Source organism: Artemia sp. Qi Xiang Cuo, chromosome 2, assembly GCF_049724085.1.
Source record: "Artemia sp. Qi Xiang Cuo chromosome 2, ASM4972408v1, whole genome shotgun sequence".
Lineage (NCBI taxonomy): Eukaryota > Metazoa > Arthropoda > Branchiopoda > Anostraca > Artemiidae > Artemia > Artemia sp. Qi Xiang Cuo.
In genome coordinates this window covers 45,015,816-45,032,818 of record NC_142795.1, presented here as the reverse complement: position 1 = coordinate 45,032,818, position 17,003 = coordinate 45,015,816, and the positions used below count along the sequence as shown (strand labels likewise).

General features: G+C 35.6%; 1 protein-coding gene across 2 annotated transcripts in view; it reads left to right on the top strand.

Annotated features, from left to right (window-relative positions):
* LOC148955275 (phospholipid phosphatase 5) overlaps positions 1 to 15,771 on the top strand; it is a 116,211-nt gene extending 100,440 nt beyond the window's left edge. For both annotated transcript variants that reach the window (XM_089101307.1, XM_089101300.1), the window contains exons 5-7: positions 3,500 to 3,628; positions 11,665 to 11,844; positions 15,115 to 15,771. In XM_089101307.1, the coding sequence (XP_088957433.1) occupies positions 3,500 to 3,628; positions 11,665 to 11,844; positions 15,115 to 15,257 (452 nt within the window). In that variant the 3' untranslated portion in view covers positions 15,258 to 15,771. The remainder of the gene's footprint in view (positions 1 to 3,499; positions 3,629 to 11,664; positions 11,845 to 15,114) is intronic.
* Positions 15,772 to 17,003: the final 1,232 nt, after the last annotated feature.

Here is a 17,003-nt window from a genome sequence, read left to right as displayed (position 1 = left end):
GGGGGGGGGCGCTAGTTGCCCTCCAATTATTTTCGACTATTAAAACGAGCACTAGCCGTTTGAATTTCCAATCGAATGAGCCTTTTTTGAATTTTCCATGACAACGTCTTCTATATAACCTTATATGCCCACAGGGCATAACTTAAAACTCTTGCCCCGAGGGTTGTGGGGAAGTGTCCTCCTCAAAAATATATTTTCTATGTGGGAATCAACTACGCTGAACAAAATGGCTATCTCTAAATTTTGATTGGATGTGTTTGGGAGAATGATAGGCGTGCGTGGGGGGGGGGGGGGCTAGTTGCCCTCCAATAACTTTTGACTATTAAAAAGGGCACTAGCTGTTTGAATTTCCAATCGAATGAGCCTTTTTTGAAGTTTCTACGGCAATGCCTTCTATAAAAACCTTATATGCCCCCAGGGCATAACTTAAAACCCTTGCCCCGAGGGTTGTGGAGGAGTCTCCTCCTCAAAAAGATATTTTCTATCTGGAAATCAATTACGCTAAACAAAATGGCTATCTCAAAATTTTGATTGGATGTGTTTGGGGGAATGGTGGGTGTGGAGGGGGCTAGTTGCCCTCCAATCACTTTCGACTATTAGAAAGGGCACTAGCCCTTTGAATTTTCAATCGAATGAGCCTGTTTTGTAGTGTCTATGACAATACCGTCTATAAAAACTTTTAATACCCCAAAGGCATTACTTAAAATCCTATCCGTGGGGGCTGTTGAGTATTTTCCTCCTCAAAAACATATTTTATATCTGTGAGTCAACTATGCTAAACAAAATGGCTCTATCAAAATTTTGATTGGATGTATTCGGGGAATGATGGGCGTGGGGGGGGGGGGGTAGTTGCCCTCCAATTGCTTTCGACTATTAAAAAGGGCACTAGACACTCCAATTTGCAATCGAATGAGCCCTTTTCGAACTTTCTACGACAACTCCTTTCGATACGAAGTGCCAGGGTATGGAGAAAAAAAAAACAAAAAAAACAACACATTGTGCCCATATCGTTCTTTACTTAGGCAGCGCTAGCGCGCTGCCTAAGTAAATCATAGGCAGCGCTAGCGCGCTGCCTATGATTCCAGCAGCTGCCAAACTTACTGCCACTAAGTTTGAGTGTGTTGCAGCATCGTCATTTTGAAAAGTTAGGAAAGGCGATTTAATCCATTTTAACAACAAGCCCTGTATCCATTTAGACAGGATCCTTTGGACTTGTGGTACTCCCTTGTTTCTATTTTTCCACATAATTTGACTATTTGTGTATGTTTTGTCACCAAACTTCAGTTTGAATAAGACCATCTTCAAAAAGTTGGAAGAAGTTCCAATTGATATCCTCCGAAGCCTCGTGATCTTTACAATCATCTCTTCATCTTTTTTCATTAGTAATTCTATTTACTTTTTTTATTGTCAGTGGGAATTATTTTCCGTTGCTTATTATGAAAGTTTGATGGAAACGTGAAATGCCGTCATAAGCTTCCCAATGGCCTACATCAGGCCTTCCTAAACTATGGGTCGTGACCCTAGACGGGGTCGCGTAGCGAAATCGTGCGGTCGCAAGAGATTTTAAAGTCAAATATTTAGATATTAAAGTCAAATATTTATAACATGCTAGAGGGAAAGATATATATTGTAAAGTTGATGAATGTTTAAAGACTGAAGGTCTAGAATGGAAAAATTGCTGTGGAATATGCACAGAGTGCAAGAGTGATGATGGGCAAAAACATTGGTGTTAAATCATTTTTTCAAGCTACTCATTATGACCATATAACTTTTACTCACTGCCTTAAACACCGAGAGGCCCTTGCAGCAAAAAAATAGCACCATAATTGAACGGTGTGCTTCATAATACTGTTATGATTATAAATTTTTATTAAGAGCCATGCCCTTAACAGTCACTTATTTTCAAATCTTTATAAGGATATGGATTCCGTCTATACAACTTTATTATTACATGCAGAAGTAAGATGGTTGTCAAGAGGTCAAAGTTTCAGAAGCTTATTATTATTAAAAGACGGAATTGAAATATTCTTGACCGAACGAAAATGTGAACTTGCTGCTTTTCTTCAAAACGGCTCATGGCTATCATGTCGGATATCTTTGCGAAATTAAACGATCTCAACTTGTCTCTTCAAGGAAAAAATTGCGATATATTTACTTCTAATGATAAAATTGAAAGTTTTACTAAAAAGATTGAAATTTGGAAAGATAGGATAAAAAAAATCGTTCGAAATATTTTCCAGTGTCGACAATTTTATAATCGAGAGAAATCATTGTAAAACTTTTATTGCAAAAATTATTGTAGATTACTTAAACGCGCTAGAAACTTAGTTCTGTACATATTTTATATTAAATATTGATTTAAAAAAGGTAGCTTGAATTCAAAATCCGCTTTGTATTGATTTAAGTGAGATTGATCCTATGCCACTTAAAGCTTAAGAGCAATTTACTGAGCTTTCGAGTGATTCAAACTTAAAACTACAATTTCCAAAAAATCCCTTGACTGAATTCTGAATCAGAACTAGAGCTGAATTTCCCACAATCGCAGATATGGCCTTATATGTTCTTCTGCCATTCAACACCATATATTTATGCGAAGTTTCTTTCTAAGTTTGACACGTATGGATCCCCGATATCGTTCATCGCTAAAAAATGTTGAAAATGTCGTAAGTCCAGCAGTTTCAACCATTCAACCAGGATTTAATTTGTCATGCAATAAAAAACAGGTAAGTTTTTCTTTTGATTTTAATAGCATTCTCTTTTATTTATGTTATTCCAAAAAATGCAATTTTGACGAAAAATAGGGCATATCGTGAAAATTAGGGAATATAAGGCAAAATAGGGCGTTCAAAATATTATATAAGTATAACAGAGACAACTTTTCAATTTTTTTGGAATTTTTTATTTTAGATTTTTGTATATTTTTTATTTTAGATTTTTGTATATTTTTTATTTTAGATTTTTGTATCTTTTTAAACGAATTCTAAACTTTATATTTTCATGTGTGAATAATGAATAGTGTTCCCTAATAAATGAATCATCAAAAAATACTTATTTGTCTTTGATTTATATATATGGGGTCGCCAGGATTCTTGCAATAATAATTGGGGTCGTGAATGAAAAAAGGTTTAGGAAGCCCTTGCCTACATGAGCCTTCCTTATTAATTAGGGACTAGTGAAATAAAAAAAAAAAAATCAGGTCAAATAGCAACTGAAAATTCTTTTTTTTCAACTTTTCTTGGAATTTCCGTTCCAAAGAAGAAACTTTATTTTAATTGATGACACGAAGAAAAACTAGTTATTTAAGTATTTGTTTTTCCAGGAACTAACCCCATGATGCTATCACCAAAATAAGTTTAGAAACCTTTTCTAGTGTTTTTGGGGAAATTCTTTATGATTATGCATTACTATGAAAAATCACTGCGAGCTTGAGATACGAAGAAAAAATGTTTTTCTATTTATTAATATTTTGTTATATATTTGGCTTTATTCTTTTATCTAGGGAGACCACGACCGGACTTCTTTTATCGATGTTTTCCTGACGGTATACAATATCCAAATATGAAATGCACTGGTGATCTGGAAATTATCAACGAAGGACGCAAAAGCTTTCCTAGTGGACATTCCTCTTGTAAGGTTTTTTTCTTATTTAATAGCCATAATCTCTTATTGACAGTTTAAAAACACAGTCATCCAAGGATAAAACGTATATGAACTGTCAATTTTTATGAAAAATAACGGCTTAAAAATTTACCTCGCTTTACATTAATCCGATCCCTGCTTTGCAAGACAATTGTTAAACTTGTGTTTTTTAACTCTACTTCAAAATAACTTGTCTCATACAAATGATGTAAAAAATAATTTTTTCGCTTGAAGCTTTGCTGTGACAGTAAGTCCACGTTCTTTGGGCGCATAGGTTTCATAGGTTTATATGAATATAGCAAAAAGCGAAATTGTTTCATTATTCAGGTTTACCGTTAGTTCATTTATTACGTAGCAAAAATATTTAGACAATTTGGTAGATCATTTATAAATATAAAGAATAATATAGAACCAAGAACTGGTCCTTGCGAAACACCTATTTCAACACGGTGTTTTCCTGAAGAAGAATCATTTAGTTGGACATACTGATATCGACTACTTAAAAAAAACTTTTTAACAAATTTAAATATTTTCCCCTCAAACCATACACCTCACTCTTTTTAAGTAGAAGCTCGTGATCCACCGTGTCGAAAGCTTTCATCAGATCTAAAAATATAGCACCTTCTTTTAAACCTTTATCTAACACATCATTAATAATAGTTGTCAAATAAATCATCGCCGGTTCCGTTGTCTTTTCGACGGAACCCAAATTGTGTCTCTAACAGTAACTTATGATCCTCCAAAAAACTCAACATTCTAATACTAAGCATGCACACGTAAGGTCTTAGACCCAGGAAACCCTCATGCCAGAATGAAGTTGGGGGTACAGGCCCCCAAACATTCGGGCAAGTTCAATTTTTTTTTTCCGATTGGCTTGAAACGTATATCTGTAAGTCAAGGGGCCTTAATTCACAAAAACAAGAGTGGAGAAAGATGTTTTTTCGGCTGAGAATATTGCCATAAGAAGGGCCAACAAACTTGTTTTCTGAATGGCGAGGAATCTAAAACCGTGTTTCTGGGTAATTGAAGCCTTGTGCAAAACAAAAAATTTAGTTTTGGGCACTACCCCTTTCCCTCTCTCCCTAAAGCTACGTTCCCAAAAAGGGTCCCCTTCTCAACGCCTCGCTCTTTACGCTAAAGTTTGACTCTGTCTCACAACTTTATTTTTCAAAACAATAAGAAAATTTAGCATAAAGAGCAAGGCGATGAGGAGGGGACCGCCCCTTTCATATACGGAACAATTTCGGTTCGTTTAAGTTTTAATGTTGCTCCTTACTTTCAGTAAAAAAACAACAACTTATTTTTGTATTTATTTAATGTAGATAAGGAAGAATATAGGTCCCAAGACACTGCCCTGGGGGCCCTGGCTTTCACTGAATATTCGCGGGAAATATTTTTTTTTTCGTTCTTGGTTTCAATTTTTTATTCACACTAATTCCTGTTAGTTTTCCGTTTGAATTATTATATGACTACATTTCTTTTTGATTTAGATTTTAATATAGGTCTTTACTCTACTTTAAAAATAAATTTTCTTGGAAGACGTTTTTTTTTTATATAAATTACTTACTTTCCTCATGCCAGGATGGTGTTGAGAGCGTCGTTAGCCTTCTTCACGGGGAGGGGGCAGCAGCAAGGGCCTCTGCATCAGACAGTAAAATTCCAGCCTGGTCCAGGAATTTCCCGAGACTGTCACTCCATCGGAACGTTGGCCTTCCTCTTGGACGTTACCAGCCACTATTGATTGGTTCGATTTCGTAAAGAATCCGAGCCGTAGTTTCGGCAGGCAGTCGCAAAACATGTCCGAACCAGCGAAGCGTTCGTTGGACAACCTGGTGTGACAAGGGCAACTAGGAAGTCATACTTTGTTGGCGATTATTGCCGACTAAGTCTGTGCGTCGGATTCTCTGAATTTTCCAAAGCCACTTAGATTGAAGAGTGTCGAGATGGCGCTGGACAGCTGCAGTTTCAGGTCAAGTTTCAGCTCCATACAGCAGGATCGAACAGACTGAAGTTCCGAGGATCTTCATTTTGGTGGCTCGTTTTATCATTGGCTTCTTCCAAACATGACCCAGTTTACCGAAGACGGCTGAGGTCTTGGCTGCGTGGGCATCAGCTTCATGATCGATACAGCGGTCCGATGATATGAAAGAATCAAAATAAGTGAAATGAGTGAAACCAAACATTAAAATTCATTTTAATATTGTTGCGTCAACAAGTCAATTTAACCATATGTGTTTTATTGACTTTTGCAACTATGCAATAATTAAAGGAAAGACTGATAAGTTCGTATGTCTTAATGATAAATGAGAAATGCTGGCATGAGCGCCTCCTGTGGCTAATTGAGATAGTTCACACGGAACGGAAAAGCGTTCAGAAATTCACACGGAACATTTTGGAGACACTTATCGTATTGTTTTAAGTAATATTATTACATTGAATAATACGAAAATTAAACCATCGATTTGTATTCTTACCTACGGTCTGTAAGTGTTATGTTCGAACAATGTAAAACGTGCCATAATGGTGACAAAATGGAATTTTAGGCTGGCTAATATGCATAATTTTTTTGGTTTTGCATTAAATTATGCCTAGATGGCTTATATTCCAATTTTAAAAGCAAGTATTCATAAAGTCCAGACATTATTAATAATGCCCTGATTGGTCTGTTATTTCTTGGACTGCTGCATCTGAATCTTTGAAATTCTCTGACACCTGTCTAATTTCTTTTCTTTGCTGTTTTTCCTGTACTTTCCTGCTCTTTTTATTTACTCTTTTTATTTTCAAGGTAAAGAATAAGGTATACCAAGTGTAAGACAAAAATAAATTAAAATGAAACAGAGAAAAATCTAAAATTGATTAAATGAACTTAGAGTATGACGAGTTAATACACATTAGGGAGAATATTTAGTGGTGGCCCAATTCAATTTTGAAATCGACCTAGATGTATATCATTTTGGGAACGACAAAAAAGTTATCAAACACAAAAATGTATTTTAATCAAGATTCTTTTCTAGCCTGATCTTGGAAGACTCTCCCAATTTTGTGTGCAATTATTGCATTAGAATAAATATATAAATTAAATGAAACTTACATCATTTTTTTATGGAGGGTGAGAAGATATGGCTTCCTTCCTTTTATCTCTAAAAAAAAAAAAAAATATTTTGGTTTTTCTGCAAACGAAAAACTAGATAAAATATAATGCCTTTTATCTCTAAAATAAAATATTTTGTTTTTTTTGTAAACAGGAAAACTGTAGGTAAGATATAATGCCTTTTATCTCTAAACAAACCAAAAAGTGATTTTTTTTTTGTTTTTCTGCTAACAGAAAAACTGTGGGTAAAATATAGTTTCTTTCATTTCTAAACAAACTAAAAAGTAAGATATTTTAGTTTTCTGCTAACAGGAAAATTGTAGGTAAAATATAAGATCTTTTATTAAAAAAACAACTAAGAAATAAAATACTTTGGCTTTCTGCTAACAGAAAAACTGTAGGCTTTTAAACTAAAAATTAAACCATTGCGCTGTTATGACATACTGTGTAAGCATTCGAGGAAAGCTTTTTCTACCATTTCCACCTCACGCTTTTTCTTAATCTTTAATTCAATGAAATTTTTCCAGGTATCACGGAAATTTTCTTTTATTGACTTTTGTTGAATTTTTTATTTTACTCTTTTTATTTTTATTTTTCCTTACTCTTTTTATTTTATTGTTTATGTACTTTCCTGCCAAAGTTCACGGTCACTAAAGTGCACATTTATTGTTGTATTATTTTAGTTCCGTTCTCACATATGCCTGGCTTGGCGTATTCCCTTTCGCCCAATTAGGATTATGTATCAAAAGAGAAAACAATGTCTGATTTGCAGTAGATAATAATGTCTTGCTAAACAGGCGAGAGCACGGGCTTTAAAGTAAACTCTATCTGTTTTAATTCTACCCCTTTCGATTTAACTCCTGGAACTTTGAGTCTTGTTATCTATTCCAATGCTTGATACTAGGGAAGAAAATTGAAAATGTTTTGTGTTTTTCTTCCGTTTTCTACTGTTCTATCATATTGATGTAATAACCACCCTGTTCAACACACTGAACCTAACAATACTGTGGCGACTCAGCTACAATAATTAACTTGAAACGTACAGCAATTACATTAGTTGTCTTTCTACTTTTCCGTAGCTAAAATGTCAGGGTCTGAAAGGAAATTTTTCACAGTCTCTTTTCAATATTGAAGTGTTTTAAATCTAGGAAAGTATGTTTGGAGGTGCTAGCTCCTACAGTTAAGCGCATAAAATCATGTGCTTGCTAAGATCATGGTTTTGTAGGACTGGCTAGTTATTTAAAAACTAATATATGCAAAAAAAAATCTCCTAAGTTCATAGAGATTTACATGGGAAAACACCCGAGCCATAGGAGAAAAGTTTTTTTTTGTACGATATGAAAATTAGACAGTTGTATGAGTTTTGTAAAGTAACGTTGCTACCAAGATAATTTCTTAAGCCACATTAACCTGCCATAATATAAAGAAGAAACGATCAAAAATGGTTCTTTTAAGGCCAAGCGAAAATACTGACAAAAAATACAAAACTAATATCTCGAAAGGACAACCGCCTCCCTTCTTCAGCGCGACAAAAAAATATTTAAGGAAAATGCCGAAAAGGGGCAATGAAAAAATTAGAAACAAACGCAGAGAGTCAATGTGAAAAAACAAACCATTGAAAACAAATGAAAAAACAAAATTAAAAGGTGAATAAAGTTGAATGAAAACTAAAATTAAAACCAAATACCTAACAACCAAAAAAGCGAGCCATTCGCCAATATCCTCGATTTGCACAAAATCTAAAACTCTTAAACAGCCATTGAGGGATACTAGCTAACCACTGGCCAATTAAAGAAAAAAAAATCATTCACTCATACAAACGGACCATTAATTAAATAACTTGGATAACTCTGTCATTTTATTTCTGATTTTAATAATTGTATTCCTTGCACAAACCCTTTGAGACCTGATTGGCAGATGGCGCGTTTCATTATGTGACTGCGAAGGAGATTGAAGGTTTATTTTAGGGATGACTAAAGAGTTGGCTTCTCTTGTGAGAAGACCGAAATATGAGTCATTTGTTCTTAATCCCCAGAATCTCTGTTCAAAGCTAGACCTAAAATGTTGGTGTTTATAAATCTCAATAGCCTCTCTGCATTGCTGGGCAATACCTTTGTTGCGTGAAATTAAACTAGGTTGGTTAAATAAAATAGTATGGTCTCCCATGGCATTCTACCAATGTGGTTACTACATCTATATCTCTTGCTAGAAAAAAAGGTAATTTGATTAATCAGCAGTATTTTGTTCATAATTGTAAAAAGAACCGTGTTTTACCCAAGTCATAGCCACCTTCACTTCAATTAAAAACACTGGACGAACGTCAATTTACAGAATTAATAGGCTTTGGTATTTTAAATCATGTCATTAATGATTTGGAAAGCAAGCACTGTCGGTTGAATCAGGAAATTTTCAGGTTAGAGTGGGAAATGTTGTGCAGACTTTCTTATGCTGATATCCACGAAATTAAGGCTACCGCTGAAGATTCTTTTCAGCATGATTTCGCATTTCTAGACAAAGGCTTTCTGAGAAATTCCATCGTTTAAAATTGGAAAATTTACTAATAATCCACCTTTTGTCCCAAAAGTATCAATTAGCTAGCGATCCCTCAGAAAAATTTGTCCAGGAAGTCAGAAAAGAGCTTTCTTATCTAAAAGGAAAAAGTGAGATCACAAATCAATTGTACAAAAGATTTTATCCACGTGGGTGCACGTCTTCTTGTTTGTATGGCCTCCCTAAAATTCATAAGCCCTGTAAACCATTTCGACCAATTGCTTCCTCATTTAATTCACCTACAGAAAAAAGGGAAATTCTTATCAGTTGTGTATCCCCCAACTAGTTCATACTTAAAAATCCTATAGCCAAAATTCCCCTGTTTCGTTTCTAAAGTAAAGCAAGTTTCGTTAAACCAAATACAAGAATTGACAGTTTTGATGCTCAATGTATACTGATTGTGATCCCCGAAAGACGGAACTCTTTTTGGAGCATAAACTTAATTCTAACCCATCTATATCAGAAAAATCCTTTTGTTTCCATTATAGAGGCTCTTTTTATAGACAGAAATGTGGGCTTCCAATTGGCGCCTCTCTTCATCAGTAGAAGCTGATATCTTCATGGGAAATCTTGAAGAAAGGGCTATTTTGCAAAGTGTCCATAACCTGAATTTTGGGTTCGTTTTAAAGATGATATTTTTTTATTCGTGGGAGCATGGTGAAGAATCTCTGGGGCCTTTCCTTCACTTGCTTAACTCCTTGGATCCAAAACTCAAATCTTCTCAACAATCAGTGGCAGATAGGCGGCTTCTTTCTTTGATGGTCTGATGCATCGTAATGATACATGTTTTAAGTTTGGGGTCTATAGAATACCTACACAAAGTGACCGTTACTTAAATTTTCTTCTAATCATTCTCCTGCGGTGAAAAGAGGAGTGGTCACTTCTCTAGTTGATAGAGCATTGCAGGTCTGTTCACTACGTTTCCTGGATTCAGAGCTGACCGCCTTAGAGATGTCTTATTTGGTAATGGATATCCAATTAGGTTAATAAATTCTTATATTGGAAAACGTAGTGAATAATTTTCAAATAGTGACAAAGAAAACACAAATAAAAAAGAAAATACTAGTTTCCTTGGTCTCCCTTACATAAAAGGGGCTTCAGACCATATTTCCAAAGATCTAAGGAAAAATAATTTTTGCACTTATTATAGGCACGGCAAAACCATCAGTTCCCAAGTTTATCAAGGTAAAGATCCCGAAAGGTGGAAACTCCGGTGTTTACAGAATTCCATGCTCTTGTGGTCTTTGGTGCATAGGGAGGACGGATCAACGGCTTACAGATAGAATAACTCAGCACTCTAATTCGATTGATAATATACTTTAAAAAAAAAGAAAATTTTGACTCTGCCCATGCAGAAGACATTTATGACCACCCGGACCCTACTATTTTAGTTAACCAAGCTAGCTAGTTTAGTTTCACACGCCAAAGGTAATGTCCAGCACTATAGAGATGTTGTTGAGATTTATAAATACCAACATTTAGGTCTAACTTTGAATAGAGATTCTAGGGATTTAAGAACAATTCACTCATATTTCGATATTCTCAATAGAGAAACCAATTCTTTAGTCATCCTTGAAATAAACCTTAAATCTCCTTTGCATTCACATAATGAAACGCGTCATCAACCAATCAGGTCTCGAAGGGTTTGTGCAAGGAATGCAATCATTAAAATAAGAAATCAAATGATACTGTTCTCCAACTTATTGGAGAACCTTTTTTTTAATTGGTTCGTTTGTTTGAGTGAATGAATTATTTCTTTCTTTCATTGGCCAGTCGTTCGCTAGTATCTCTCGATGGCAGTTTCAGAGTTTTTGTTCAAATCATGGATATTGGTGAATGACTCGCTTTTTTAGTTGTTTCATTTGTTCCTATTGGTTTATTTTTTTCAAATTGACTCTCTGCGTTTGTTTTTGCTGTTTTCATTGCCCCATTTTGGCTTTTTTCTTCTTTTTTTTCACGCTGAAGAAGAAAGGTGGTTCTTCTTTCGAAATATTCGTTTTGTGTTTTTTTCAGTATTTTTGTTAGGCCTTAAAAACCCCATTTTCGATCGTTATTTTTTATATAATGTTACTACCATATCACATCGTATTATTGGAATGAATATGTTTTGAAAAATATAAAATATGTATTGATGAAAGTCAAAATTTGTCGTATAGTTCCAGTTGGCAAGGAATTATTGATTTATAATTGAAAAAAGACTGGTTGTAGTTATATAATTGAAAATAATGGGAAACTTAAAAACTTTGTAGGCTTGTGTGCGAAAGAATAAAGAAAAGTAATATCTGCAACTAAAATTTGCGCTTAAATTTGTAAAAAAAAGAAGTCTCTTGTTTGAATAAAGTGATTTAATTTTCATACCTTTTTATGTATGTCTTTTATTTTAGTTTCATTCTGCTCATTGTGGTTTGTTGCCCTTCATCTTTCTGCAAAACTAAGGACATTTTCAAATGGGTCTCATCAACAGCGGTGTGGTGGCATTCGCCTAGTTGCTACCCTCGTTCCGCCAATTGTTGCTCTTCTAATAGCAATCAGTAGAACATGTGACTACCATCATCATTGGCAAGGTAATCTTTCTAACATGTAACTTAAATTTCAACGACAGCATGGTTTTTTAAGTTAGAAATGGCTGTATTGCATTGCCACGGATGCATTTACGCCGGTTTTTGATCTAGAAGTTTGTCTTAGATTATAGTTCATTTTAGTATTTTTTTTGCGTCACTTAACTAGTCATGACAATTGGTGGGGTTTCACCCCTGTTTCGTTTCTTTTTCAGATAAATGACATGTTTTCGATTCCGTAATTACATTTGCTTAGATTTGCCTCTAGTATGATTTTCAATGATAAGTTAAAGTCTCGTTGCTAAGCTATAGTTGTTTTGCAATAAATAAGCTTTCAAGCTAAGCTCTGTTTTTGTCTTTGTTACCTGGGCCATCTAAGATAATATTATTCAAAAGACGTCAGGGATTTGAACTTAAATTTAGCGGATTAGCCAGGGCCAATCTAAGGGCCACCCCTACGCAAAGTTTGTTGTATACAACTAGTGATTTAGTTTTTAGTCTGTATTGAGAGTCTACATTGAGACACTGTTTAGAGAGTCTGTCTTGAGAGTTTATGGATGTGTGTTCTATGACCTTTGGAAGAAAGCATGTAAGCTATTTTCTACAGCCGTGTGAGATTATTTTTCCAGGAACCCAGGTAGGGTAGGAGTTTGCGGCAAATACCGTCACTTAGTATATCGACAGGAGGGCCTGTTTACCCTCCAAAGAGATAGCTAGAGATTTTAGTGGTGACCCAGGTGGGGCACCCTTGGCCTAGAGTGGCCGTTTGACGGTTCGATCACGTTACCATACCCTCAAACAGGGTATACCGTAATAGTGTATTAACATACTCAATATTTACGTACAGTAGTGGTGACCACAAGGTTCTCCATAACCATATTTGGTACCAGCGAGGCTTTCCACTCCAATAAAGTGATGTAGCTCCATTTCCCCGCCAATATCTGGCAGCGGCCGTGGTTACCGCGCCAATAACAATTAAACTACGTTTTCTCTCTGTGAATCTGTAGGTATTCTTATTTTAGGGGTTCGTCTAATAAATTTCGACAGGTAGACCTACTGCCGGGCTTATTGATTATTGTTTATTATTTTTTTTTTTTTTAGCACTGATGCTGCAAAAATTTCGAGTGGTAGCGAAGAAAACACTGATTCTTTTTTAAGAAAGTCGCCTCTTGTCTTCATATGTTGGCTCTCAAACCGTTCGAAGAACAATATTCTTCTTCCTATCATTAAATTAGAAAGAAAGAATTAATGTGTTATCTTTTTTTTAAATCAGCATCGCTAAGAACTTTAGTTTAAACTATTACGACAAATATACGACAAAAAATAATAACATTTCTATGCATACCGGATGTGCCTGATATTTGATTTCTCTGTAGTCTTAAAATACGCACTTTTTTGTTCAACAAACTGTGTGGCTGAGTGCGATATATACAGATTCCACACTTAATCTCAACAAGGTACAACTATCACCTATATTCAGTCCTTTTCAAAGCCCTGTATTATTCTTTTCTAGTTATCACATTTTAGTGTTCATTTCAGTGTTGAAACCAGACGATTGCACTGTAATTTACGATTATAATTACAGAGATTCTAGTCAGTCACATTATTCTGGAGGATATCCTTATTGACTAGTCTTCTCTAAGGTCAGATCAGCTGGGTATCGGTTTTGGCTAAACCTTTGCTGCAACGGAAATGGATTCAGCTAATCCTCAGAATTACCTTTGGACGAATACTGGGGTCATTAAAATAACAATATCACTAGATTGCCAGTGAAATTTACTCATTCCGAAGATCTCCACGGCAATTCAATATTACGACAGTGTATAAGATTGACAAATTATCTGCACAATGTTGATAAAATATCAACATATTTTATTACTGTGCAATAATTCTCTGTAACTGCGCAATAATTTTGCTAATTGTACAGAAATGTTATAGGTATGATCGCGAGAACGATCTTATAGCAGAGAAAAATAAAATATCCCCTGTAATTTATGTTAGCCTTCATGCTGTGGTGCCGTGAAGACTATTAAAATCAATGATTTCAGATCATAATATCAGAATCAATGCAGTAGTGTTGACTAAGTAAAAGTTTTCTTTTTTTTTTATTTGCCACTTTGTGTGGAAAGAATCTTCACGTCAGATAGTTTTGGGAGGAGACTCATTTGATCGTAAATATAAAGTTCTGGTGCCCTTTTCAAAGACCAAGACTGATCATATAGTAATTTTCAATCTTATTGCGAAAATAAGCTAAGTCCAAGCCACGGGTTGACTCGGCCAAAAACGATCTTAATCCTAATTTGGTACAAAACTGGGCTAAATCCTGACTTATTGCAAACCAACCTCTGAAATTTCGGTGAAGCTCTGCAAAGTCGGGCCAAGTCTCAAATCTACCCCGGAAAGAGTAAAGCTTCTTTTTTTTATAGCAAAAACTAGCTACGTCCAAGCGGCGGACTTACTGGATGTAAACACGAGCCAAGCCTAAGCTGTGAAATTTCGGTGACCTGGTGCAAAGACAAATCGGTTAAAAACAAGCTAATTGCTTACTCAGTGCAGCTGCAAGCCAAGCCCCGATTCTGCGCAGCAATGACCCAAGTCCTGAATCTAGTAAAAGGGGGTTAAGTCTATGGTTTGGACTGATTCGGTGAAGAAAATGAGCTTAGTCTTTATTTCATGCAAAAATGAACTAAATTCAGACATGGTACAAAACATGTCAAGTACTGATTCGGTGTAAAAAATATTCAAATGCAATCTGTGGAATTTTGGTGACACAGTTAGAAAAAAAAATTCAAGTCGTGAATCAGCGTAAAAATAAATCCGAGCTGCGGACCGATTCAGTGCGTATTAATAATATAGGTGTGTCTCACCTTGCTTGAACCATTCTCACACAAATGATTTTAATCTATATTATTTGGAAACAAAAGAGGACCAGCTGTTCCCCTACCCTCCCCCTCCCCACAATCTCTATCTCTCGAAAACCTTTCATGCAACAGCCCACTTTTTTGCAGAAAGTTGGCATGTTGCACCTTGTTTTAACTGCAATCATGCAAGGATTTGCAGTTGGCATAGGGAAAGGATTGAAGTAAAACCGCGTCCCATTCGGTCCAAATTTCTTTTTCACCTCCAAATTTCTAGCAGTAAGGTGCATATTATTTGAACGAGAATTATGTAAATGTTTTTCATCTGTATCATTAAAAACTTTTATATTTATTCGCATTATTGGATATATGTTAAATATTATTAAATACTTTTATATTTATCGTGTTTTAAATTTAGATATTTCCGTCGGCTCTTCAATCGGGATAATCGTCTCCTGGTTATGCTATCGAATTTATTTTCCTTCTGTGACTTCAACCTCCGAGGCCGTTATTTCCAAAAGGCTACCCGAGAAGGTCGAATGGCGATATAGAGATGTCTGATAATCTATTTGACTCTTAAGTGATGACGACACGACTGTGGTAACTCAAAAAGCAGTATTTTGCACAATATTTATTTTACAGGACAACGAAAAAATTGTTAAAAAGGTTTTTAAGTTTTTTCCAGCTATTAATGAAAGGCTGTTTGTATTAGAAAGACTATTTTAGACTTCCAAGATGTGGTAAAAATAATTTATATCGAAAGTTACATTTCTCAGCCATTTCTGAAAGTGGGAATACACTATATTTCGGAAAAGGAAACTTACAAATATGTTGAACGTTAAATAAGATTTGGCGTAAACTTAAGACAGCGTAAAGATGCTGGACCAGTCGATAGAGATTGCTTACTTTAAGGGGACGGGTTGTAACTCTAAGTTTGGGAAAACATGTCTCATAACGCTTTGTGAGTTAACGCAGCGGAGTGGGACAAGCCTTACATCTTTGAAGCTTTGTTTTTTTGTTTTTTTTTAGTTCTTGTTTTAACTGCCAAGAGATTTTAATAAATTTATATTTCCTACTGTGTCTTCTGAATTTTGTTAATGCTTTCTTTTTGTTAATTCAGATTCTTTTTCATTGAGCAATAAATAAGGACAATAAGAATCAGAGGTACAGATATTATATTTTATCGTCACCTATGTGTCTTTAGATTGTTGTGTATACAGTACTAGTTTAAAGACCTAACATTTGCGTAAGGGCTAATTAGATTTCTATATGGAATACTCGGTTCATGGATGCGCATACGAAACTGACAGTATTAGTATGCTATGTACCTACCAATGTTGCCCCTGACGAATCAAAAGACGAATTCTACAGAGCACTCAACTCCGTAGCCAAAGACTGTTTGTGCGACACTTCAACGCGAAGGTTGGGAACGACCGATTGTTTTCTCTGCATGTCCTCGATGAGCAGGGCCTGGCCCAGTAAGACGAAAATGGGGAACTACTTAACACTCCTCAACGACCTTTTAATTGGAGGAACTGTATTTGCCCGCAGGGATGTACACAAATACCCATGGACGTCCCCCGATGGCCATACATGAAATAAGATTGACCACTGTCTTAGGAGCAAGAAGTTGATTTCAAGACTACTTTATATAAGAGGATGCAGCAGTGGCGTATTTAGGACTTCCGTTTGGTGGGGGGGGGGGCACCAGCTAAAAGCTACTAGAAGTCCAGAAACGACTAAGTATATTACTGTCATAGTCCACTTTTTGACCTTATTTATTACTATGCTACTAAAATAAAGTAACGAGTTCAATTAACCAAATTGAAAAGCTCTAGTCTGGCTAATCTTTGAATCAGATACAAAACAAGATAAGAACTGTAGGTAGTTCTTATATTTTAACTCGTTCTGATTTCCTCCCCGAAGTCGCTTAAAATATCGTCAGTATCCACCTTGACATTGCAATTGATACACATGTGTGCAAGACTATTCAACCTGCCCTCTCCTGTCTGATTTTGGAGGTATGTTTTAAGCTGCTTCACCATACTAAACAAATGTTCTGCAGATTATTTGGTAACAAGAAGAACACAATAAAGAGTGAACACACTGTTGGAAAAAAGTGGCTGTCGCACGCACCAAGAGTTTCAGAAACTTTGTCGGGATCATGAGACTCGCCTATAGACCTCAATTTGGCTTGCCAGACAGTCAGCTCAGAAAGGAGGCTAGTCTCGGAGAAACAGAACTGATTATATTTTTTTAGCTTTGTCACAACCTCAGCTAATGCAGCAACAACAATAAAACCATGGA